The sequence below is a fragment of the Excalfactoria chinensis genome, chromosome 2, assembly GCF_039878825.1.
Source record: "Excalfactoria chinensis isolate bCotChi1 chromosome 2, bCotChi1.hap2, whole genome shotgun sequence".
NCBI classification, from domain to species: Eukaryota; Metazoa; Chordata; class Aves; order Galliformes; family Phasianidae; genus Excalfactoria; species Excalfactoria chinensis.
In genome coordinates this window covers 25426895-25454303 of record NC_092826.1, presented here as the reverse complement: position 1 = coordinate 25454303, position 27409 = coordinate 25426895, and the positions used below count along the sequence as shown (strand labels likewise).

Genomic DNA, 27409 nt, shown 5'->3' with positions numbered 1-27409 from the left:
AAGGATGTGCTGTTTGATTCTGCTTTCTCCTTGAGTCAGGTTTAATTCACAAAGGTTTATTTATCTCATATCTTAAGTAAATATCTAAAACAGAAACAGTAAGTATTCTGTATCTGAGAAATGATACCCTGTGTCTCCTACCTTTGGGTGAAAATGGCAATTTCCTGATGCCAAAACAACATTCAAAAACAATGAAAACAATATTATGAATATCTTTCTACTTCTTTTTCTCCAGTCAGTTCTGTAATATATATACCATGAACTGGAAGATAGATAGGTTATTTTATGAAGACAACTAAGTTGTATATATTAGGGCTTGGAGTAGGCTGTATCTTTTGTGAAATTTATGATGATGAAAAACTGGGACATACTATCTCAGGGTTTCTTAAATGGTGAGATGGTTTCCCAGTCACATTTTGTGAAGGAAATCTTTGGGTTCTGTAAGTGAAGCTAGGATCAGCCTCCTCCTTTAGAGATACATCTTTAGGTACTGTGACTGGGAAACCATCTCACCATTTAAGAAACCCTGAGATGTCCCAATGTCCCAATGTATGTCCCAGTCTTTCATCATCATCTCTAAAGGATGCTCTTTTGAAATTGCAGACTAAGTAACCTCTAAAAAAAAAAAAATGTAATTTGACTTTCTCATGCAGGTGGTTCCATAGTATATTTATTAATAATTAGTGAAATGTAGACTAAATTGGGCCCAGGACTGATTTACTCAGTTTCAGATATACTCCAGCAGTCTTTTTGTGAACTGTCTTGCAGTGCCTGAAGGACTGTCTGAGGTAATGGATGAATCAAGAACACAGGGGCACTGCCAGAGTCAGAAAAAAATTAGAAATGTAGGAGTACAAGGAAAACAAAAAGCTTAAGAAGGGGGGTGGCAAGGGCACTGGTGTTGTAGATTGAGCTGTTAACTGTGAGTATGAGGAGATTAAGGAGAGCTTTGAAGGCAGCAAGGGAGGCAATGTGAGTCAGCATTCAGAACGTGTTCCCTCCCTTCTGGCCATGCTCATTGTTATTTTACAAATGTCTTTCTGTGCCTTTAGCTTGCAGCTTTCTGTAACTGTAAGAAAAATTAATCACTGATCTGAATGAATTTAAGAACACAGGTCACTGTAGTCATAACATCCCACACATCTTAGTTCTATCTGCACATTTCCTTTGCGAGGGTGGTAGTGCTAAGTGCAATGAGAGCAGAAAGCCCTGGATCATTGTTTTTCAGCTGGAAAAAGAAAAAGAAAACCACCTGTTAAATAGGGAGAATAGAATTTTCATCTGTATGCAGTGGAAAACAAGGACTTGTACTTTATCTAATATGGCTAAGACATATGTGGTATTACAGTGCTAAAAAGGAGCAATCCCTCCCTTTAAAACAGAAGTGCAGACATGAGACATTCAGCCATGTTGAATAGCTCACTGACAGCCTCTTCTCTAAGTCACTGTTCATCCTCTATAGATATCAAAAATAGGTAGTTGGGCCTAATTCTCTACTGCTGTGAGTCTTCCTGAAGCTTGAAACATTTAAAGACACAGAGGTACGTGCACCCAGGTTACTGGCTTTCTTGAATAAGAAGGTGCATATGGAAAGAATCGTAGCTTTTTTTATAGCTCCAGAGGTAGTTATGCTTATCAACAGTGAAGATGAATCACCATCAGTTTTATGTAGGATCCTCCTAAAGGTCAAACTAAAAGATGTCCATGACAAACGTGTGAGAAATGAATTCTCACATTGCTCATTGGGAGTCTCTGATGTAGCCCCAACATCATGCTGGTCTGAGAAGGTATCCTTATGATAACTGTATGCAGCTAGGCAGGAAACAACTCACAGTCTCACTTTATGGAAATATCCAAGGCAGGCAAAAAGAAGTAGATACACATATTGATCTGAAATTTTCTATTAAAATAGACACGTATTTTAATGGGGATTTAATTAGATTTGGACTACACTTGATTAAATGAGATTTATTCTGTGTCCAGATTCATTCCTTGGACGTTTCACTGGAGTCATCTAAATGATAAGGGGCAGATTTTAAGACCCCTTCTTCTATGTTAAATAAGACACGATGCGCCTGGCTATAAAGACCTTGAGAAAAATTCTGAATTATTTTGCTCAAGTTTCAGATTTTGTTGTGAAGAGTTCAGATTTCTCCTCGTAGGGAGGGAATCCACAGCAATGTCCGTTGTGCTTGCAGTATGGTGTCAAGTCTGCTCCCTTAGTCTCATCAGCCTGAGTATTACTAGTACTCCCTCCATGGAAAGTAATAAGATCATATTCCCACTGTAATCTCTCAATTTACGTTCCTTCCTCGGTGTTCAGGGAAAAATGTCTTGTTTTCAGCCTCTTCAGTAAGCATTTGGGAACCCATTTCATGGGTGTAACATCACTCCTCAACACTTTTTTAGCATTATCTTTTGATGATGGAAAATACTGGAGGTTTTCTTTACAGCTAGAATTTGTCTGTCATGCATTTTTTGTGACCTTGCTATAAAGCATCCTATGATAAATATTTGGGATGACAAGAACTGACTGACATGCGCATTCTGTCCTGTTCATGGGCAGTTTTACATTAGTGTCATCTCCCTAGGCCAGAATTCTTCAATCTGACAGCTGGAGAAATCCATCTTTCCAGAAGGACATGTGCTAATCTCTAACTATGATCATTAGATAACACATCATGCCTTCAATAGAACATGCTGAAATCTGGCATGTTTTGGATGATGTTTGATCCCACATCTCAAAGCACTTTTCCCATAGACCTGTGTCTCTGTGCTTTTAAAGCCTAATGCTTGTCTATAGATATTAATGCGTAATCATAAATATCAGAAATATTTGCTGTGTAAATAAACTACAGTTATTATTTTATTTTTTTAATGTGATGTAATGTATTTTGACTGAAAATACAATTAGTTTCAGACTTACAGGAGAAGAAGCATCTTTCTACTGAAATTACTGTTGCTTTTACAAAACCTGCCCCATCTAGCAGTCTTGCAGAACAAAGTAGGGAAGGAAACAGCTCCCTGTCCTTCCCTTTCCAAGAACTGGAAATATTCTGCAGGTTGAGAGAAAAAGAATAAAAGCCCATCAAAACAGAATAGTTGATTATTTCTGAGATCACTGGGGCAGTTGCCTTTTCTATTCTCCAGTCTACAAAGCGCAGTGTTAATTTTGAAGAAGCTGAAGAGTGTCTGATTAGGCTAAGAGGAAGAAGCAGATTTTTCTTGATATTGGTCATGACTGAAGGAAAAAAGATGAAGAACTTCTTAGGTCTCAGAAGGAGTTGGAGAAAACTGGGCAGGTAACACCAGATACAGATGATCACGGTAGATGTGTAGACTGATCTAATGGTAGGATTCACTATGGAGAAAGTAGGAAGAATTTCTAAAACTAGGAAGTGGTCAACTTCTGTCTCTTGAAAACCAGAAGTGTAACTCATTGGTAAGCGGAAATCAACTCCTTTAAGAAGATAGGTGGCTGTGGCTTTTTATATGCTGCAGCAGGACAGAGATGTAGTGATCCAACACGGAAGCACAGGGTAGCATTAACATTCATGTTTAGTTGATGATGAGACAGAGAGCCTTCATTCCAGTAGATGGTTCATTAGACCATCTTGCCTTGTGTTCCTGTGGGAAAAAGTTTATGCAAAAAGGCATTGTGTTTTTTTATTTCTGGGTTTACTTCTCTTAGTGCCAGTGTACTTGTTGTACTCTTCAGTAGTGAGGCTCGGTACTGTCTGACTTTGCGACTATCTACAGAAGCAAGGTGAGAAGAATGAAAGCAGAAATCTATGGAACCATGTCAGCAAGCAAGTGGAAACACTTTGAAGGCTCAGGTCCTAGAGTTCTCTGTTTTGGGCTATATTCTGAAGATTGTGGTACCTGGTAGACAAGTCTCATGGTTGTTACAGTTCACAGTGAATGATGAGAACAGTTTTGGGGCTTCCCAAGAACAATAATGCATTTACTGTCAAAATGTGTATTCAATTAGAAGCATCAGAATGGTGAGGACAGAAACACTAACAGTGTGAATACAATGCAAATACAGCTATGGAACTAGGCCATAGGCTAGGACATAGACACAAAAGATCCACCCTTTCCTACCTTCTCCCTTTGAACAGAGCAGAGTAATGTTGAATCCATAGCACTTCTGCTACTTGCAGAGAGACTCTAAGAAAAAATACAGTTATCTGTGCATTCACATAAAAGTGTCTTATCTTTATTGATTTATAGAAACAAAACCAGACAAACACACTCTGTCAGTGACACTCTGTGGTGACAAACCATTACTCACTTCTTACTGCTTTGGTACTGATATATTTTCTGTGCGTCTCGAATGGAAGATAATACTGTTACATAGTTTGTGAATAGCTCGGTCTGCCAAGTATCAGGGTAAAATCCACTACAGACAATCCTCAGAGGCCACCGTGACCCTTTAGAATTCCCAGTAGAAGGGATTCTTCTTGCCTGTATTGGAAACAAGTGACTGTACAGTAAAACCACTGAAGCTTTGGAACCGACACTGCTGTGCCTGGAGATACAGACCTTCTCCAGAGGGAGGAAGTATGGTCTCCTCACATCTTCTCGATGCTCCATGCAACAGAGAAATGAAAACCTGAAGACCTTCTTTCTTACTCAGATTTGGCCAATGGATTCAGACGTGTTGAGGAGGGACTGTCAGTCAGATACGTGCACAAGTGAATATGCACATGCACTTTTTGTTACGGCAAATAAAACCACTTATCTGTTCTTAAAGATCAAAATGACGATTGTGAAGAATCAAGAAAATATGAGAGCCCAAATAAAACGTCATGATCTCAGAAAGGTTGCTGACACTCAGAAGGGAAAACACTCTTTTTGTGAGATTACTGCTTTTCTAAAATTTATTAATTCACTTGTAGCAATATAAATTCTGCAGGTATGAGCTGAAGACAGAACCTGAGAAAATGGGTTTAATTAATAGCATATAACAAAAAAATTAGCTTTTTTTAGCTAGCAATTCTTGTTTGAAACAGAAGTTTTTCTTCTTTGCTACCAGGATTTTTAAATCACTCTCGTTCTGAGGAAATGAAAAGAGTGAAACTCTTCAGAAGAGGCTGATAATCAACAGATCTTTCTAGGTCAGTGTCTCAGGAGCTGACACTTTCTTATATATGCTTTTTTTTTCATAAGAATAATAATAAAACCAAGGCAACTTCAAAGCTGAGACTCATAGTCCAACAAAACGAAAAATCAAATGTGATGGAAATGAGTCATTTCTTGTGACAGGACTTACGTTTTACTATCTTATGAAAAATTCTCTTGGTCTTTGCTTCTGCATAAGGCCATTAAGAGAGAAGGATGAATATCTGTAGTTGCATTCTCCTCTATAACAAACATTTACAGGCTGCTATTTGACCCTCCAACCTGGCAGAGCAACTCTTTTATAGCTTTTTACTCATGACATTGGTGTGGGAGTTTTCTGAGGCCACAGCCGAATGTGACTGAGCAGCTGTTCTGCTAGGGATCACTGATGATCTTTGTGTGAAAAAGGTGATTCACTGGAAGATTAAGTGTATATTTGCTCTATATAAAAGCCACATAGCTTACATATATTCCTTTGTTTACTCTGGCAGATTTATGAGATGATACAGACGGGTTTCATCTCAGACACTTGGATGTCCAACTGTGTCTTGTTCTCTCCTGCCAGACCAGGGTGTATTTCCTACAGAACCTTCCCTACAGATCCCTCTGATTACTATTTTCTTTTTTTATCAACTCCATTTCTTGGAGGATAAAGAATTACTAAGGACTTAGTTACTGGCATATTAACCTTGGCTATCAAGTTTTAAGTCTCAGCTCCCACTGGCTGGATAACTACAAGGTCTCACGTATGCAGTGCCCCAACAATCCTTCTAAAGCACGCCTACAAAACCTGCATTTGGAGATTGTTTTATTGTGCACTTTGTTTTGTGTTTGCTGGAAAAATAAAATGCTTGCAACGTGGATTCTCTTTGAAGAAGAATATGACAACTTTTTGAGTTTAGGTTGTATGTTCATTTGCATGCTGATGAAATTTTAGGTGTTGTGTTAACTTCCAGTCTAGGCTGGAAGACTTCTCTAGATGTGCTCTCTCTGAGAGAAAATGTGGACACTGGAAATTTGCATAGATAGACTTAGGATTTAAGATCACTTCTTAAATGTGGAAAAGTTTCTTTTTCTGTTAGTGAGAATCACTGTGATCTTAGGCTTATCCTGAGAAAACAGTTGATGCTGACATTTATGAAAGAGTGATGGTTTTACTTGCGCTCTTAGCCTTGAAATTTTATCCCAATTCTTTGCATCCCTTGTTTTCTGTTTTCTGCCTTTGAGCTGTCCCCAAGTGATTGGGTATGTGTCACACACAAGTTTGGCCTTGGGGGAGGGAAGTCACCAATCTGTGGCATTTCATACTGAGTGACTGTGGAGCTGACAAGAACAAACAGCTTAGATCAGACTTTCATTGCTGCGTTACTCTGATCAGATTTTGCCAGAGCACATTTGTGCAGACAGATCAAGACAAATTTTCATTCCTAATGAGAGTCTTCAGTTTCAGCAAGCATGCCATCGAAGTCAGAGCACATACAGTGTGGCAATAATCACCTAAGGAAAGAGAGCGTTCACTGTGCACCACTTTGTGTGCTTTTGTTTGTGAAGGATGTAACAAATGAAATGTAACATCATATTCTTAGAAAGGCTAGGGATCAGTGATGAACTACCTAACTTTTTTGACATCTTTAGACCTTTCTAGGTTTTATTGAGAGTATATTAAATATTTTATGAAGCATGTATTGAGGAAATGTTATGCTCAGTTCTCATTCTTTGCTTCTCTGGCAAAGCACCCCTGAGAGACTCATAAATGGACACAGGCTGTAAAGAAAGTATGGAGTTGAGGAACATCCAAAAGTGCCTCAGGACTCCTGAGTACTTTCAGTTCTACTGTTACGAATTGCACACCATCACCTCCCAGCTAGGTTTAGTTTAGTTCTAGATCTCTACACCCCATATTGTTCTGATACATTTCTGCTCCATGCAGCTAATTTTGCCCATTCTCCTTTTACGGTTCCTTTCTTTTAAAAAATGCTGATGGGTGCAAAACCTGAGAAAACCGATCTGTACTGCTTCAAGAAGGTGCACTGTACAGATCAGGGAACTCTAGGCAAAACCTAAGGACATGAGATTAGACAGTTTCTGTTATGCTAGGTGCCTACAAATGGTTAACTCTCCTTCTGTGCTACTTTTCTATCTCCCTTGCTATAAATGATGTTTAAGATTTCTGAAAATAAGGCAGAGAATCTAGATGCATGTGTTTAAGGATGTTATAGACTTGCACATATGTTCAGTGTCACCCTGAATGAAATAGAAGCAGAGGATGCAAACTGAGAATTCACCAATGAGAATAAAAAGACACAGAGGACAAGGCTTGGAGTAACTCTAGGGACAACAAATGTATGGTACTGATTACGCATTGCTTGGATTTTCACACTGCGTAAGAATTGCTGTCGTGAACAGAGATATGCTCTAATGCAAGTTATGTTGCTTCAGATAAGTCCTTGTCTCAGGTGTTCTAGTCTCTGCAGCTACTTTTACAGCTGCAACAAGTGGAACAGAGATGAGGGTCTGTTGGCCAGAATTTCAGCTTTGGAATGAATGAATTGTCCTTAAACCCCCTGCAGTATCTTCAGCCTTACTGAGTGTAACTGACTACTGTACCACACAGCTTACGTTAATGGTCCGAGCCCAATAGACAGTCAGACTAACAAGTACCTGAGCTGCTCTGAGGCCGCCTCTGTCTGACTGTGGGAGTCCTCCAGAAGCTGGATTTCAAAGAAGAGCTGTGCCAAAAAGGCAGCCTTCATGTCTTCTTCAGTATGCAATGCAGGGGGCGAGGTATGCAACTCTGCAAGGTATGCTATGGCAAGAAGAAGCGGGAAACAAGTATTTCATGGCCAGTGATGAAATGTGTGGTATTTGGTAATAATTTCTGCTTTATATTAAGGACTGTTCACTGAAGAGTTTCCCACAGAATCACTCTAAAACTGCTGAGTATAGCTCCCCAATAATGTGATTATCCATATAATGATCTATGAAGACTCCATGCTACCACCTTTATGTGTACGCATTGATTTAAAATATAGGTTTCAATAGATTGCATGTTCTGCATGAAATGTGAAAAGTCACGCTTTGATTTTTAAAGCCCACCACAGAAATTAAAAGCCTGAATATCAGTTTGTTCATTATAACTTCTCATAATATATTTAGCTTATTTATTTATTTATTTTATGCGTGGGGTTGTTTTAGATGCAGGAGAGTGAGATCAAATAAATGCTTAGTCATAATTCACTCTTTTTTTTTTTTCTGTCAGTGATTTACATAGTGCGTGGCATAACAAAGCCCAGCCATAAATTTTGTCTCAGACACTCATCAACATAGCAATGAGAGATGTTGTTGCCAGCGGAATTACCACATCACTATGGCCACATTTGTCTTCTTGCTTCACGTAGGTCACATGGATCACAATTAAAAAATAATACACATATATAGAAACACAAACACGGCTATTAAAGAGCGTAGCTATTCTCATTGAAATTCCTGAATAACTTAAGATATAGCTTCGATATCTTGTCACAGGTATACAGTGACTTATTAAGCAACAGCTACATCTGCTTTCCTTTGTACTTTATAGATTCTGTGTCCAGAGACAGGAAGATCTGGGCAGCGAAAGGGAGGAAGGAAGGCAAGTTCAAACTCAGATAACTGTAACATTAAAGTTACAGGATTAATTCCTTTGGACTGTCATCAGAGATGTGGTGCAGTGGGATTAGAAAATAAAGGAGAAAATGTGTTGCAGTAATATATTGCCTGCTAGAGACAAAGCTCCTCAGGAAAAGCAGAGAAGTAGGGCAGGCTCAGCCCTCTGAGCAGGCTGGAAAGTGAGCTGCGCAAGTGGGATCTGCTCTCCTTTTCTAACACTGAGAGGTATAACTATAGGGATTATCCCAGTGCTGCCTCTGCTGGTCTGGAAACTCACTTATTGGCAGTTCCCAATGGGGTATTATTAAGTATTGTGCAAACAGGTCAGAGTGTTTGATAAAAGGTGGAAAAAAATCTCACAATTTTGGCATAGGGTAATGGTCCCATGGGCAGCTGAAAGTCCCAAACAGACTTGTTGGTCACTGTTTGGAAGTGGCAAGTGTCATTGTTGCAAGGGACTTTGCTACAAGCAATGCCTTCAGCTACACTGGGAGAAAACCCCTGAATCAGTCTTATAGGCAAAGACCCTAGCAACACTGCTCGTTTCATTGTAATGACTGGGCATTGCTGTTCATGTTGGTGAGTACTTATACAGCATTTAACACCCATCAGCCTGGCGGTAGGATGGGGTGGCAGAACTGATGCTGCTTCAGATGTGCTCCCTCTCCATCTTTGTCTTTGCAGAGTCCAGTTCTCACAACAGTGGTGTTTCTCATCGCCTATACAATGTGTTTATAGAAAAGCTTCTGGACCCATCTTCATTAAATACGTGAGGTGATCTAGAATCAGGAGATTCTAGGACAGAAGGACAGAAACTTCTTGCTGTTTAAAGACTTAATTACAAATGGCAGGTTTCAACTAAGAATACAAAATCACAGTTATCTTTCTTCCCAATCACTGTCTCTGATTCCAAGCCCCAGTAGGTATCAGCCTGAAGTAATGCTGCTGGGTTTGAATACAAAGCCAACTGCAGCGGCAGAGATTTCAAGTGAGAAGAGAGTTTTGTGAGGAGCCGATGCTGAAAGTCTTTGCTTAAGGATTGAAGCTATAGCCAGAAAAAGTGACCAAGCAGCCTTAGGGCTCTGAGCTACCTGGAAACCCATACTGCCCAGTGCATCAGGTGGACACAGTGACTGGGTCAGTCTGAGGTGAGGCACCTGCAGCTGGTCCCCAACTTTTCCCTGCCACATTTTTCAGCATGGGCTGCCCTTGCTGGGTAAGCATCAGTATAGAGGGCCCTACACCAGCATCCTGGTCTGCTCTCTGCTAAAGATCAGACAAAATGTTTGCAGTTTCAAGATTTTGATGTGTCCTTCATTTCAAACAGGTACGTACCGTAATGCAGAGCTAGTGTTTGATGACTCCATTCAGATCTTCATTAGGAAAATATGTTAGCACCAGATATAGGTGTCTACTTAACAGAGACTGTGGCCATCAAATGGAAGTGGAGTCACTGTTTAGAACTCCTCTTTTGGAAAGCTGGATAACATGTCAATCATCATGATGCACACACACACACACACACACATATATATATATATACATATATATATACTGTCAGCAGCATCTCATCAGAGATGAGATCTGGTCATTGTTCTCACCATAGACTACAAAATTTAAGAGGCCTGACTGCTTTCATTTAAAGCCCACCCTCCACACTTTGGAAAGGAGCAGAAGAAATGGTCATGCATTGACTGTGCTGTAGCTGTGGAGGTTTATTTCATGGACAGCTTGTAGAGTGCCCAGCACAACGATGTATCACTATCAGCAGTTTGATTCAGTTTGATCCTTATCTTCCTGAAAATTATGAAAGGATTTCAGAGAGCCACAAAACATAAAGCAGAAGCACTGGAACAGCGTGGGCTAGTCCTAAAAGAAGTGCTTGATATATGTGGGATAAACCCACCCCTTTTCAAGTGCCTTTCATTACTGGCTATCGAGCAAAGCTAGTTGTGCAATTTTGACTGAACATTGACCTCCCAGGAAAGTAAAGGGGACAAATAGGAATTCCTTCACAGTCCAGTTGCTGTCAGATTAGATTAACTCTCCTCACTACCAAATGCCCAGTGTTTGACCCGCAGCATCTGAGTAGTGCTTGGGTACTACTCTATACATATTGCACACCACTGTTTAGAAGCATCTTGAGTGAGTTTTTGTCTATGTTTCAGTTTTACTTGTCCACAAAGTCCGAGATTACATGATGAATTCCCTCTCATGCTTTGTTAAGATGCCGGTCTCTTACACACACACTCACATGTATACTTGCTGTGGGACAAACTGCCTGTTGTTCACAGCCCATTGGTGATCCAGGTACAATAGCAAAGACAGCTTCTCATATGCACAGGGATGAGGACGAGGACTAGAAGTGAAGGGTTAAGTCTCCAGGGTCTCACATAGCTCAACTGTTCTTGAAAGTAAAGGAGACATCCTTCCATCCCTTGCAAAGTTGCTATTTTATCACAGGATTTGGATCCATACTACAAGTACAGTCATGGTATTCCAGGCCTTGAAACTAACAGAAGATCTAATGGCAGGGGTAGGTAGGTATACAGGCAGTAGTTTGAGTGGCATATCTCCATAAGAAAGGAGAGCAGTGTGCACAATGCTTAGTATCGTGGCAGGCACAGACTGCAAAGTGACATGGCAATCACAGTTAGCCCCTCAGCTCAGTTTCACAGCATGCTGAGCATGGGCAGGAGGTACAGACAAGATATCTGCCCATAGTGAGTTATATGACCTAGGCTTTAATGTAGACAGCTGTGGGCAAATATTCATGGGCCTGGGGAAAGATTTTCCCTGGAGAGCTGGTTGAATGCAGAAGGCAAGAAGATGCATTTGTTCTCCAACCTCATTTTCATAGGAAAGGCAGAAATGTGTGCAAGCATTTGAAGCTGTGATTTATATGTGGCATGGAAATAGTCAGCAGTTGTGTTCAGAAAGTGCCAAAAAACCAGGATCCTCATATGCTCCATGGCAGGTAACTGTAAGTGAGAGGAATCACTGTTAACTGTTCACTTGGAAATTATGTCCAGTATTTTACAAAGGGTCTTCATTTCTTAGGTGTATCATGGAAAGAAAGTCCAGCTAGGCGTTATTAATTTTTGTGTGATACGGACTATCAAGTCTTTCTAAGCCTTCCTTCCTAGCTCTTTGCCATTGGATTCCTGCGGACTGTTCTGCCCTCTAGCGACGGCCACGTTATTTAACTGTGTGTCACCCATTAAAGTGACGCTGGTTGTAGCTCTGAGCAGAGACAAGTGGCTGGAAACCTCAGGAGATTTCGTAGCAGAGCCCAGGGCATGTCTGCCCTGTTGCATCACCTAGCCAATAGAGAAGTAGGCTGTGCGAGGAGCATGACTTAGGGCTAGGTTTAGGGCTGAACAAAGCACAAATGGTAGGTCTGCCACTGGAGCTGCAAAGAGCTGAGAAAGTTCTATGTAAAGCTCAGTAGAGGCTAAGACCAAGGCTGAGGGCCTTTAGCAGCCTACAGCTTTTTAGGCAGCTCCTTTTCAGCTTTATACCAATGATAAATCTGTGCTATGGATCTTTCCCAGCCTTGAACCAAGCCTGGACTTAAATCTTGACCTTGACTTAGCCTTGGATCCAGACTAGCATAGAAGAAAATAGACAAGTAGTTCAGAAGCAGTGGCAAAAAATCTTTTTACATTTTACAGCTTCTACTGGCGTCCTTTAAGCAACTCCACTCCAACAGGAATTTTAGTCTTATCCTTTATCCCAACCCTGACCCTTTCCCTAACCCTATACTTATGCCATGGCTAAACTTTGGCCTAGGTTGCCACATGTGGCCCTCATGAAAAAATAAGACCTAAAAAATGTTTTTTTGCAGCCTACCCCTTCTTCCATTTGCAGCTTTGTTTTGACAGCTGCTCTACACTTTTGTTAAGTTTTCAACCTCTCCTGTTTCCCTATGTTGAGGCAACATCCCCTGTCCCTCACAGGAAGCCCTCCCAGCTCTATGGCTGGGTCACCTTCTGCTTCCAACCATCACAGCAACAGGCTCCCATGGCCAACCCAGAGACATCTCCCTGCACCGCTCATTTCTGCTTTCCAGGGTCTCCCCTACTTGGCAGGGCCAGGGAAACACAAGTGGTGCTGTGGGGATGAGCACTGAGAGCTGCTGCAAGCAGCCACAGGAATGGCTCAGCACAGCACAGCTAAAGCCTCGCTCAACCTCTCAGAAATGCTCAGCAGGATCCAGGTTCAATCCAGACTGAGCTGGACCCAGACTGAGCTGATGTTCTGCTGGCACCCCAATACAAGCAGTGAGGGCCGTGCAGTCACAGTCCATTGCCTGGTGATGTCATAGTCCGTTGCTCAGTGATGCCTAGTGCCCCAGTACAGGAAAGCTGTTGGAGAGGGTTTAGAGGAGGGCCATGAAGATGATCAGTGGACTGGAGCACCTCCCCTACGAAGAAATGCTGAGGGAGCTGGGCATTTTCAGCCTGGAGAAGAGAATGTTATGAGGAGACATCATTGCAGGCTTCTGGTATTTAAAAGGGGATTATAAAAAGGAGGGGAATCAACATTTTACCAGAGTAGATAGTGATAAGACAAAGGGGAATGGTTTTAAGCTCAAGGAGAGATGAATAAGATTGGATGTCAGGGGGAAGTTCTTCACAGAGAGTGGTGAGGTGCTGGAACAGGCTGCCCAGACAGACTGTGGATGCTCCATCCCTGGAGGTGTTCAAGGCCAGGTTGGATGGGGTCCTGGGCAACCTGGTCTAGCACCTGATCTGGAGGTTGGTGGCCCTGCCTGTGGCAGTGGGTTGGAACTTTATGATCCTTGGGGCCCTTTCTAATTCAAGCCATTCAGTGATTTGGGTCATTTGGGTTGGAAGACACCTCTAGTCATCAAGTCTAACAGTTAACATAGCACTGCCAGGTCTACCGCTAAACCAGACCTGTCCAACCCACAGCTCTGGACAGCCAGGAATGTGGCCTCAGAGGGTTGTAAAATTCTAACAATATTATATGAATTTTGGTGATATTTTTCATGAGAAGACTGTGTGTAGCTCAAGCGTGAACTGCGCGGGTGACAGTGGAGTGCTGTGGAGGGGAGGGCACAGTGCAGGCTAACTCTGTCTTTCACACTGCCGCACAGTCATTTGAACTGAAACTGAAACCCACACGTGCTACACATTACATGCGCTTGTGTCACTTGTTGAGTAATTTTGTAGTTCTCACTTCTTCAAGGTAAAAATCAGCTTATCAATACTAAGTTTCAAACTATAACAGCATTTAAAATGGGATTTAAACTATAGCAAGCTCGAGTTCTGGCAAATAATTTTATGCATTTGACTAAACACAGTCGTGTGAACAGTCAAAAATATGCAGCTGTGCATATGTGCATTTTGATGTAGGAATTTGAGAATAGGTTATATGGTTACTAAATAATCATCCATTTTTCAGTATATTTGCAACTCCATTTGACATAAATAAATTACCTATGAATTTTCAATTGGAAGGTACAGAGTTGCATTAAGACATTGAACTCAAAAAACTGGTTATGTATTTTGACTGGACTTTTATAAGACCTTTATTAACAGAGAGAAAGATCCCTTGCTTCACTGTTACACATTATTCATGCATAAGTTTAACCAAAAGCAAGGCCAAGTGTCCCACTACTTTTGTTTGTTGCCCTCTTTCTGTCACTCTCTTTTTTTAACATATAATAAATATATGTTTTGTCGCTTCTATACGTTACCTATATTATGTATCTTAAATGCAGCCCCAAGACAATTTCTCTTTGCTCAGTGCAGTCTAAGCAAGTCCAAAAGTTGGACACCCCTGAGTTAGGGCCCTGCTGAACGAGGGAAAATCTGTAGAATTGCATCTGGTAACTCCTTTGACATTTCAAATTAATCTTTATTAACTAATTTTTATGAGAGGCAAAGTGCTCCCTAGCTGTTCATTATTACAACATTGTTCTAAGACAAATACTTATTCATTTCTAGATTCCAACTGTACCTAGTTAACATGTTTTTCAATCCGTAGCTCCTTTGTCATGTTGTAAAGGAGCAGTACAAAGGCAACATCTTACATGCTGAAGAGTCATGCTGCTTTAATTTGAATTGTGGATTATCACCTCAGACTGCAGAACTGATACCTAGTGGAAGATTTAACACTTTGTAAGAAGTAATCAGCAAAGAAAGCCACACAAAGCAATCTTGCATTTGTGGTTTCACCTTGATTTAACTTTCTTTTTGAAACATTACTTTCTTCAGCCACAAATACCTCTTCTAGATGCTCATAATCTAGAATCATAGAATCACCAAAGTTGGAAAAGACCTAAAAGATCATCCAGTCCAACCACTCACATATTACCAATAGCTGCCACTAAACCATGTCCCTCAACACAACATCCAATTGCTCCTTAAACACCCCCAGGGTCGGTGACTCCACAACCTCACTGGGCAGTCCATTCCAGTGCCTGACCATCCTTTCTGAGAAGTAATATTTCCTAATGTCCAGCCTCAATCTCCCCTGCTGTAGTTTGAAACCATTCCCTTTAGTCCTGTCAATTCATTACACTTCATTTCAGTGGACCCACCCAGAAACCTATTAAGCTACACGGACTTTATTTTAGATAGGTTTCTTCACAGATCACAATGCTGATCATGAGGGTCAGGATTAGGGCTAGACAGTGGAGAGGGGATGGTGTTGGATTTTTCCTCAGTCATCCAAGACAAAGGAAAGCTCTGTTCCACCCAACAGATTCCCTCCTAAAATCTAGTGGATGCTCTATTTATTAGATAAAACAAATACATCTGGGGATCACCTCAATTAATTCTAACCAAAGCATTGCTTTTCAGTGACTTCTACCCTGTTTGCTGGGGCAACTGTACAAGTGAAGAACCTCTTTTACTTTGAGCAAATTTCATTGAATAATTCTGATACATAGCTTCAGCCTTGGGATAATCAACGTTCTTTAGGAAACTGAAGAGTACTTAAGACAAAGTTGTATTACAGGAGCACTTTGCCTCTCCACTGCCATTGCAAGGATACTGAAACTATTGAGCCTGTAGCATTCATTTGTCTTATTCAGATAGTATTTGTCCATGTAAGCGCCCAGTGCTTACTCTTGCACTGTGGGAATGTGAACTTCCATTTGTTTTTTAATTAAGAGATCTTTTATATCCTGATGTACTATCATATATGTATTAAAACAAAAAAACAAAAAAAAACAACTTGTTATGGGCTCATGATAATTAATATTGTACAAATCACCTAGTGTAAGCATTTCTGCCACTACTTATAATTCTTGGCTCACATTAGTATCCCATACAGGTACGTCTGTTTGTTTTTCATGAAAAACAGATTACAATGGTATCACCAGGGTGCAAATATGATGTGAAACATAATCCTTAGGGTAAAGTTATCATAAGCTATTGCACAAGCTGTGTTTAAATATCAGTATTCAAATAGAACATTTGAATGTAGAGCTGTCTGGAAAGGTTTTCTCCATATCTTATTCTTCTTACTGAAATTGATATTCAGAATTTTTTCTTTGCATGCAGGTGCAATCACATTAGCTTCTGTCTCCAAAACACAAGTCCATTCAGAGACTCATTTCTGACTCAGCTATCTGCGTTGCAGAGTTATCAGCTACAGATTTCTGTGGCTCAGAGGAAAGCAGTCATTACTGAGTCACTGTTGCCTCAGGGACCAAAATGTCAGTATGTTGTCATCTTGCCCACCTTCATATGTTCATTTTAGTATAAAATTCATTTAAAATACAATAGATAAGGTCTGACTCACTGGTCCAATCTGCAACATGTTTTTGATCCCAGCTGGAACTTGGTCTGATGCAGAGTGTAAAATGACCTATTTGATGGATATTTACTTTGTGTGGGTGGCACCACATTTATTTTGGGTTTAATTGTTTCCTTCACACCAGCCATAATCAACCATTCCAACAGCATCACCACAGTCAATCTGCAGGCTGTGTGTTGCACTTTCATTATAGTGTGTGGACCTGGTGGCCAACGGTAGGCACAAACAGCCTCACTAAAAATCTCTCTCTAAGAGAGAGAGAGATGCAAAATGCTGTCCATGGATTCCATCATGCCAGCTAGGTAATTTTACTCTTTTCTATAACTATGAAATATCTGATAGCTGTTTGTGGGTGCTTGAAGTCTTGACTGAATTACAGGTTTGCTGTAATGCTGTTGTCAGTAACACTGGATATACATGCTGTACTTTAGTATCATGGACTCTACTCACCACTGAAGTGAACGACGTACTAAATAATTCTGACACCCTCTTTATATGTGAACGATGATGATGTTTGTATTTGGTAGTTGTTGGATTTTCTTTCTTTCTTTCTTTCCTTCTTTCTTTCTTTCTTTCTTTCTTTCTTTCTTTCTTTCTTTCTTTCTTTCTTTCTTTCTTTCTTTCTTTCTTTCTTTCTTCCTTCCTTCCTTCCTTCCTTCCTTCCTTCCTTCCTCCCTCCCTCCCTTCCTTCCTTCCTTCCTTCCTTCCTTCCTTCCTTCCTTCCTTCCTTCCTTCCTTCCTTCCTTCCTTCCTTCCTTCCTTCCTTCCTTCCTTCCTTCCTTCCTTCCTTCCTTCCTTCCTTCCTTCCTTCCTTCCTTCCTTCCTTCCTTCCTTCCTTCCTTCCTTCCTTCCTTCCTTCCTTCCTTCCTTCCTTCCTTCCTTCCTTCCTTCCTCCCTCCCTCCCTCCCTCCCTCCCTCCCTCCCTCCCTCCCTCCCTCCCTCCCTCCCTCCCTCCCTCCCTTCCTTCCTTCCTTCCTTCCTCTTTTTTTTTCCTCCTGCTATTAACTTATGTCTTGATTTAGGGTAGAAAAAGAACATGATACTTAAGATAGTTCTGCAGACTCTATTTCACAAACGTTCTCTAGACTCTTGTACCACCATCCTTCTAGATTCAGTTCTTGAAGCAAGAGCTGGAGAAAGCACCCTTTCGTTTTCAAAGAAGATCTCTAGAAATAGTAGTTAATTGCCTTGTATAGTCAAGGAAGCTTAATTTCTATGGATGTACTTTTCAAGGTTCATCTTCAGTTTCTAAAGTGTGAGCTCTAACTGCGTCATCCACAGATGTTCTCTAACAGATTGATGCTCCTTATGACCTCAGAAAAGTTGATCTCATGATGTGGTATTTTTTTTGCCTGTTATCTGTGGGACTAATGGTTATTCTTCTCTAACACAAGCTGTGAATGCTTAGAGAGTTGTGATTGGAATTGGTCCACTGGGTCAGATATAATTGCTGTGAAAAAAAGAAATACACACATGTAAAGGCTGGCTGCATGGGCTTTCTATATGACGTGAAGGATTCACAGGCTTTTACGCTGGCTAAGTTTAAGTGGAAACAACAGCAAAAAAGCATGTTAAAGGATTTTACAATTACCCTCAAAAAACAAGGAACTCAGCACACTGGTTGTTTAATCACTGCCAACTTCTTTGTATGCACCATAACAAAGTGGAAGTTTACAAAGGGAACAACAACAACAACAAAGCAGTGAAACCAGTTTGCAGGTATTTCCAGGGAATCCCTATGCAAATGTAGGACTAAATATAGGAGACTGAAGATATTTTTATGTGAAAGTGATGAAGATCGATTGCACAACCTCATAGCATGTAGGAGCTAGTGTTAAATGATGAATGAGAGATGACAAAAAGCACAGCAGACAGTTGTAATGGGACTTAAATGCACAAACCAGTAGCTTATAGTTGATGAAACTGAAGAAAGTAGTTTAAAGTAGTAATAGAGTAGACATGATTGTGTCTTTCTTTCAGTGGTAAAACAGGGTTTCTTGCACTGAGGCCTTCAATATAACACAGCGGGGCACAGGAACAGGTCGCATAGAGAGGCTGTTGAGTGTCCTTCTTTGAAGATATTCAAGACCCACCTGGATGCTTTCCTGTGTAACCCACTGTAGGGACCTGCTTTAGCATGGGTTGGACTCAGTGACCCCCAGAGGTCCCTTTTGACCCCTTTGATTCTGTGATTTTGTGCCATCTGTGACACCAGAAGTCGGCAGTACACACCCCAGCACTGTAATCTCCCAGCACTGCCATACGGATCTCCAGTATGGGGGGGGGGGATTTGCTACAGACTCAGCCCAAAACAGATGGATAAATTACGGACAGCTGGGAAGCCCGCCATTCCCTCGCAAAGAGACGGGACGAGGCTGTTGCTGTCACATCGCACCCTCAAGCCGGCGTCACCCCGCTTCAGCCAGGCCCAGGGCTGCAGGCCGCGGCCGCTGCTGGGCGCCAGGTGGCAGCAGTGACCCAACAGCCGCTGCGTGCCCCCCCACCGGCCGCCTGCACCGCCTCTCCCCGGGCCGCGGTGTGGTGAGGTCGGCTGCCCGCGGGTACGAGCGGTGAGGGCGGTCGGGTGACCGGCGGTGCGACTCCTAACAGTCCGAAAACAGCGCCGGCCTTCTGTTATCATGCTGTATTTTAATACATATGAAGAAGTGAAGGCGGGGATCAGTTGGTACGTGTGCTAGCACGCTTCGTATCTTGCGCTTTTATCAGTTTCCGTTACGTAACACGGGTTACCTGATGCTGAGCTGCGCTGTGCCATCCTAGCGGCGCACAGAGGTGAGCGAGCAGCAAGGTCAGCTTCTCAGCCCGCGGTGCGGACTCTGCTGCCTCGCCCCGGTTCTGTCTGGGAAGCAGGGTGAGCTCCAGCCACGCCGGGCCCGGAGCCTTGTGAGAAATGTGGGACACAACATGGTATAAAACTGGTTCTGAGCTGAAAGCAGGGAGTGGATTAACGGGGATTTGAACTCGCTGAGGGAAGAATTGCAGGGGATGGGTGCATGCTGCTGCCGTGTGTTCATGTCTGATATAATCTTTCCTCCGCCCTCTGTATGCAAGTTGGATTTAGTCACAAAAATGCCGGCCTTTTACATTTCAGAGAAACTTCATCACTGTAGAGATTCTGTGGTTGATATAACTCCATACAATCACAAGACCCACTGTAACAGAAAATGAAGATAAGCAGCTTTTATATCCACATTGGCAATACAGCCAGCACACAGATGAATGAATATGATGAATATGATGCTATGGCTTCTGAATACACGATGGTTTCAATCTCCATTTTTGAAGGGTCTTTTTGGGTCAGCACGACCATGCATTCCACTACAGCCCTTCAGATGCTCGCTCATCATCTCTGTACACGGCGCTATGCATATTGTGTCCAAATAATTAAATCTGCATTGTGAAAGAAACCTTATAAACCCTGTCGGAGGTAAGAGTAAGACTCTCTGTTGTTTGGTGAAAGGGATTAAAATGTAAAGCCTTAACCTGTAGAAAGGCTATCAAGTCTTTTCTAGTAAAGGTCAAAGGGACAAAACACCATAGAGTTTCCGTGGTTCTGTAAATAATGCTCTGTGTCTTGCAGGGTAAGGCTTCCAGAGGTGGGTGGCAGGTATGACATGTTCTACTGTGTTTCAGCTGGTAAACAAGGTGCAGTTGTATCTGTCAGATTTATCCAACTCTTCTCCTCTTTAGCAGTTTAAAAAGGGAAAAGAGAATCAAGATTAACCCCAAAATAGTGGAGGAACGACTTATTTCTATTCTTGACAGCTAATATTTTCTATAACCTCAGGAACATCTCTTACTCAGCATCTATTTTGCATAATATAGATTGATTTAATTTTATCTTAACTCAGGAATGCCCCTAATACAAAAGGAGGAAGAGTGTCCCTCCACTTCCTCAGTGGAAGACATCAGCGGGGTGATCAAAGTGGCTGTCCTCATGTGACCTTTACACAGCCAATGGAGAAATGCTTAACTGTTCTTTCATTTTGCCAGTCTCAGGCAGGCAAAAAGAAAAAGCAAAGAGCTAGACTGCAGCCTAGGGCTGTTCAAATCACCGTGTTGTTTGGTGGTTTGTTTTTTTTCTATCAACAGGAGCAAACACACCATAAAACACATAAAACAGAGTGCGCTTTTTTCTAATGTTGCATTTAATGACTACGTTCACACAGCACGATTTCTCATGGGTTATTTCTTAACCAATACGTCTTTCTTGTCTCCCCTTAATCTGTGGCACTGTGCCTCAGTGTGCTTACTATCACTGGTTTTCCTTTCCATGTCTGCGAGAAACTGCACTGTTACTTTTAGGGAATCTGATCTGATGGGATCCGTCCACCAATAGTTACCAAGAGTGCACCCAGGATAGTCTGAAGTATTAACAGTTATCAAAGGTCAAGAAACAGAGATAAGCAGTGTAAGAGTTGTCAGCACTTGGTGCTTCAAAAGTCTGAGTGACCCAATGCAAACATGTTTGTACTGACAATGGACAGCTGGTGCATTGATTTATCTGTACATTGCTTCGTTTTTAAGTTATATAGGAAGCCTAGAAAATGGAGTTGCTGTAACTGTGGCTAGGTACGTCTTTCCATACTTACATTGAAATGGATTTCTTCTTTGTTTTGTTGTTGTTTTGTAACTGCATATTGTTTGACTGGGTTTTGTGTTGTTTTTTTTTCCCTGATACAGTCAGTATCTGTTAAATTCTCATACAGACTCAACATAATGGAGGCATCTATACATTTTTATTCCAAGGAACCGATATTTCCTTACATTTTCGAGAAGCTCGTAATTCATAGGTATGTAGATTTATTTCTTTGTAAACAAGAAAGGTTAAGATATTAAGCAAATATATATAGCAAGAGCAGCCAGGGAGATAATACAAGCAGACCAGAACATGCTAGGAATTTCAAAAGTGGAACAATTAACCCTAGGTTCATGAAAATGAGATTCAACATACATACAAAAGAAAGGCTTTCTAGCAGCTTGCCTAGCAGGAGTTATGTAATAGCAGTCATTTGCTGCCTGTCTGCAGAGTACTTCCTTTTTAAGCCCCAGTAAGATGTTTAGCACACCTTGCATAGTGCAGCAGCAGCTTGAGCACATGAGCTCATTGTTTTGATGTTTGCACCTCCCTTCCCCAAATGCCTGGAATTTCTGGTTACCCAGCAACCCCACAGGTGCCCAAATCTTGCACCAGTAATATCTGTGTGGTCTGGAATAGTCCTAGTGCTGAAGAGCCATGATGCCTGGACCTGCAAAAGTGACAGAACAGAAACCTGCAAACTTTAGTACCTGGATTGCCTAAAAGCTTGTCACAAGGAGCATGCTGACCATTGCTATTTACCGCTTTAACAGTACTCTTGCTTTTTCTGACACTGTACTGCCAGACATTTTCCATTCAGCCCAAGACTATGCCTGGTAACTGCAAGACTGAAAACTGCAACAGTTAAACAGGCCTACACGTCACGGTCTGTGGTTTTACAGCAAAGTGTAATTAAGCAGCTGCACCTGCTTGCTCTCATCAGTTTGAGAAAATGATTGCCTTTACCTGCAAATTGCTTTTCCTTGTAAAATTGCAACAGTGGTATTATAAAGTGGGAAGAGCTTTGGGTGATGAAATGTATTTCACTTTTTGCTAGAAAAGCATGCAGTTTAGGGAGGATGAACAAGGTAAGGAAGGGAAAGCAAGCATAGGAGGTCTTTTCCTTGTATTCTCCCCTTAGAATAAGATTAGCATACAGTATGGAAAACAACAACCCATGTGAAAATAGCTATTAACAATGCTCTCATACCTTTTTTGTATTAAAAATAAGTAAACAAATGTATAGAAGTAACAGGCAGCTTTTGTGAAAGCAGGAAACTTGACTCTTCAACATCTTTGCTAATGGCATGGACAGTGAAATTGAATGTACCCTCAGCAAGTTTGTTGATGACACCAAGCTGAGTGATGCAGCTGATACAGTAAAACAGGGATGCCATCCAGAGGGACCTGGACAGGCTCAGAAAGCAAATCCATGTAAGCCTAATGAGATTCAACACGGTTTTGCAAGGTTTTGCACTTTGGTTTGGGCCATCACAGAAATAGGTATATCCTGGGAGGAGAACTCAGTGAGAGCAGCCCTGAAGAGGACTCAGGGGCCTTAAGGATGAAAAACTGGACATGAACAAGCAGTGTGACCTTACAGTCTGAAAGGCCAACAGTGCTCTGTGCTGAATCAAAAGAGGGGTGGCCAGCAGGGATAGGGAGGAGATTGTTCTTCTCTGCTCTGTCCTCATGAGGCCCCATCTGGAGTACTGCATCCAGGCCCCTGGCACTCAGTACAGGAAGGATGTGGAGCTGCTGGAGCAGCTCCAGAGGAGGACTAGAGGATCTCTCCTGGGAAGAAAGGCTGAGGGAGCTGTATTGTTTAGTATGGAGAAGAGAAGGCTCTGTGAAGATCTCATTGTGGCCTTCCAGTACTTGAACGGAACTTAGAGGAGGAGGGAGACTGACTTTTTACAGGGTCTGACAGCGATAGGACAAGGGGACATGGCTTCAAACTGAAAGGAGAAAATTAGATTTGATGTTTGGAAGAATTTAATGATTATAATTAATATTAATGTTTAAATTATTTGGTGGAAGTGGAGATTAACTACCACTTCATTATGGCTCTACAGTTCTCAGAAAAGAGGAGCAGGGGGAAAGGAATGTTTCTAGAGGACACAGAAATGCAAACTGTTGGCTGTCATGGACGGCCCAGCCTCAGCCTGATTACTCCTCAGTGTTACATTTAGTCTGAAAAACTTGCAGGTAAAAAGGCAGGTTTCACTTCAAACTCATACATTCTCATAGGACTGTTTTGTAAATTCAGATCATATTAAAGATAAGCCAGCTAACTCAGGTTGTTATCACTGTAGACATATAAAGACTCAGAATTCTTAAGTGAGGGAATGGAATATACCTGTCACTTAACAGGAAAAATGCTTGCAATTAGACATGTCTTTTATTTGAAGAGTTTAGATGTTCTGCCACCAGATTGAAAAGCTTCATATGCACTGCAGAAAGCGTAAGGGAAAAACGAGGTTGAAATCCATATTTAGTGGATTTAGTAGGCTTCTCTGGAAAAACAGCCCGAAAGATCAAAAGACATGCTAATGCTTGAAAAATAAGGCATGAACTGATATTATCAGAAATTCATCAAATCACAGTACAAAGCAGAGCAAGATAAACTGCTACAGAAAAACAGAGACAAAATGGCTGGATGATTTGGATGAATTATCCACAGGAGAAGAAGATTGTAAGGAAAAGAGGGAGAGAATCACAGAATCATAGAATGGCCTGGGTTGAAAAGGACCACGATGATCATCCAGTTTCAACCCCCCTGCCACAAGCAGGGTCACCAACCATCAGACCAGGCTGCCCAGAGAGAAATGAGAAGCATTAAGAAAGAGAGTTAACAAATGCAGTGGAGAAGCTGGAAAAACAAGTCATTATTTGGGCCATGTCTACTAGATTCTAAAATGAGGATGAAACACATCAAGGGTTCAGAAAGACTGAGTCAAAATATGGAAAGAGTCTGTGATGTTTCCAAATAAATTTGGATATTTTGAGGAAAGAACAACTTGTGTGGCGTAACTGCCAGTTATAAGTATTGAACTGAAAGTCAGTGTTCATGGTAAACATGACATGCTGCCACGAGCTTGTGCTGTGCTAGACCTGGTAGTTTATGAATGCTGTAAAGTGAAATAGGAGCCAGTTAAGAGAAAAGGTAATATATATCACATTGTGTGTCTGTGCTCTTATTATTCATACTGACTTCTGTGTTAAGGACACGTAAGCTAAAAACCCCATCCATCCCCTGTGTAAATATTAGCATAAAGCAGAAGATGTCTCAGATTGATACCTCCTCCAGAAGCTATTACATGCCTTGTAACCAGACAAAATATTTAGTTTGTTTCAGAGCCAAAACCCATGCAGTCAAGTTTGTTTAGCATTTATTAACAGTAAAGGGTAACCTATTTTTTCTATCTTTTTAAAGGAAATATATTTATATATTTAATGAGGTCATTGTAGTCAAATACTGCTGCCATTCTAAGAACTCTTCTCAGAACATAATATAGATGAATGCAACATTGCATTTATATGGGTTTTATGCCAGCATGAGATACTAACATGCAACCTGTAGAGCAGGCAGATTTGATGATACAGATTCTTTTATTGAGACTTATTTCAATTCTGACCAAACCTAAGGCTGTTAAGGTTAGTTTTGCTCACTTTTCTAAGTCTGCCATGTCTCCCAGGCACAAGCTTATGTGAAATGCTTGCATACAAGCCATTGAATAAAATCTACTTCTCAGTGACTACAACATTCAATGACTAGAATTTTAACAAAGACCAAGATACAGTTATGACATATATTTAATTCTGAGCTATCCACACCCACTACCTTTTTCTTGCATAAATTAGATTCAGACACAGAAGTGGGAGGGCTTTAAGGCTGATATGTGTTGCTTTCAGGGAAAATTCAGTTTTCCATCACCTGAAGGATCTTAATGGCAAAAACTATGCAGACGATAATGCATAGAAATCATAGAATCATAGAATTGAAGGGGCTGGAAGGGACCTACAAAGATCATTGAGTCCAGTCTCCCTGCAAAGCAGACTTCCTACATCATGCTGCACAGGTAGACGTCCGGGTGGGTCTTGGGTATCTCCAGAGAAGTAGAGTCCACAAGCTCCCTGGGCAGCCTGTGCCACTGCTCCATCACTCTCGCTGTGAAGTAGTTCCTTCACATATTGGTGCGGAACTTCCTATGCTCCAGTTTATGACTGTTTCCCTTTGTCCTGTCCCTAAAGAAAATACCTTCAAGCAGAAAGTTCAAAGAATGTTGAATTAAGCTTCATTTAAATTTACGCTTATTCTGATAAAATGTTTAGAGGTAGTTTTAAAACATTTTTTATAGGAGACTGTTTTTAGTTTTGTCTATAATATAGTAGATATTCTCATTATATAATAGACATTAAAAATATGCATGGATTCTGATTGCATTTCTTCATTAAGCACAATTACAGATTATCCTACAATGTAATGATAAAGAGAGTTCACTATTTATGCAGGTCTGATTTTGCCACTACCATATTAATCTAACTGGACAAATTATATAACTTGATGAAATAATCACTTGTTATTGAAGCACCCTATAGTTACTCTCCAGAGAGACTTTCAGTTTGGCAGTTGGTTTTTGGGTCTGGAATAGTTTAGCTGACCACAATGAATTCTGAGTAACCTTTTCCCCAGAACCCTTCCTGTGGTGAAGTGTCAGACTGTTGTCAGTGTACATCACTTGTAAAGAATAGTCATGAAGCAGGGTAACCCATGACAGAAGCAGAGTGGGTGTGTTTTCAAGGTCAGTGAGCAGACAAGCAACTGCAGGTCTATATGCAATCAACATCTTGTATTGCACAATTTGCAGCGGTGTTCAGAGCCCTTCTGTTTGCTGATCTTTCTGCTGACGCTGTCAATCAGTCCTTTGTCTTGCTTTCCAGTCCACATACAAACTGTTCCTGCTCAGGGGGTTCTTACATCATCCTAGTCTCCCTTGCTTCCCATGCAGCAAATAATTTACATGAACAGCACCTGTCCCTATGTGTCTCCAAGGCAGAGGTAGCCATACTTTGGCATGTAAATTTCTTGTAACCTGAAAGCAATTATAGCACAGCTTCCATGCTGGAGGGGTGTGTCTGAATGGCAATGAGCCTCTGTGAGCATAAGGTCTGGACAGCAGCCTTCAACTGTGGGAAGAAGAATCTGGAGTCACACCAGCGCATTTTGTACACACAGCTCCCACAGCTTACCCTTGTCCACGAGGACAAGCTGACATCACTATGAATCATCACCAGAATTCTTCCTTTCCTCAGCTTTTCATAGTATCTGGTACAACTCACGGCCACAGTCAAGTAATATTTTGGACTATCAATCATACAATACTTGGAGCCCTTTCTTAACAGTTGCAGATCATCTTTTCACATTCTTACTTTCCCTAACAAGAGCTGCTTGTTCCTTTAAGCATCTAAACATGTTCTGCCTTCATGGTAGAACTACTGTGAATAAAGGCTTGATGAAAATGCTGCTTCTGCATAGATCAGCTTGTATCACCTCATAAACTGTACTATGTTGGTTTGTGAAATCATGTCTGTCCTGTTCAAAAGCCAGGTTTTATACCTGTCCAACACAGAGGAAGGTACAAGCGCTTGGTGTATCTTTAATCTAGAAGAGAACTTGATCCTGTGTGGACAACATAGTCACTAAGAGAATCTGACAGAAATACGTTTCTTCCTGTTGCAGGAGACCACCTATAGTATCTCTAGTGACACAGTCATACAAGGTGTTTGTAATATAAACAAACTAATTACTGACTTAAAATTCAGTTCTTTTGTTGCATGCAGAAAGGAAAGCACACACTTGTTCAGAACTTTTCAAGAAATAATGTTAATAATTTGTTCAGAGCACTTGCAAAGCAAGAAGAAGCCTTAAATGTCACTCAGAAATGTCCATCAGTGAGTGAATCAGTAGCACAAACGGTTTATTTTAAACCACCCTAAAAAACCATATAAAAAAAAAAAAAGACTTTTGCATTTTGAATTGAATCTGAGGTCTTATTTCAGAGGTTAGAGGTCATCATATCACATGTTCTAAGAAAGGGCAAGCAGAACATGCTCTAAAATGCATCATTTTTTGATATTCATTACAACAAAGTGTTAGAAAAATCTTGACTGACCTCTACTTTGCCTTGTATCTAATAGAGATTCTTCAAAATTAACAGCTGCTGTTGGACAAAGACTTTC

The 27409-nt window shown here is 41.1% G+C and overlaps 1 protein-coding gene across 1 annotated transcript in view; it reads right to left on the bottom strand.

The window, feature by feature from the left end:
* Positions 1-21308: 21308 nt before the first annotated feature.
* LOC140247673 (uncharacterized) overlaps positions 21309-27409 on the bottom strand; it is a 17440-nt gene continuing 11339 nt past the window's right edge. The window contains exon 3 of the mRNA XM_072327490.1: positions 21309-25427. Coding sequence (XP_072183591.1) covers positions 25329-25427 — 99 coding nt within the window. The 3' untranslated portion in view covers positions 21309-25328. The remainder of the gene's footprint in view (positions 25428-27409) is intronic.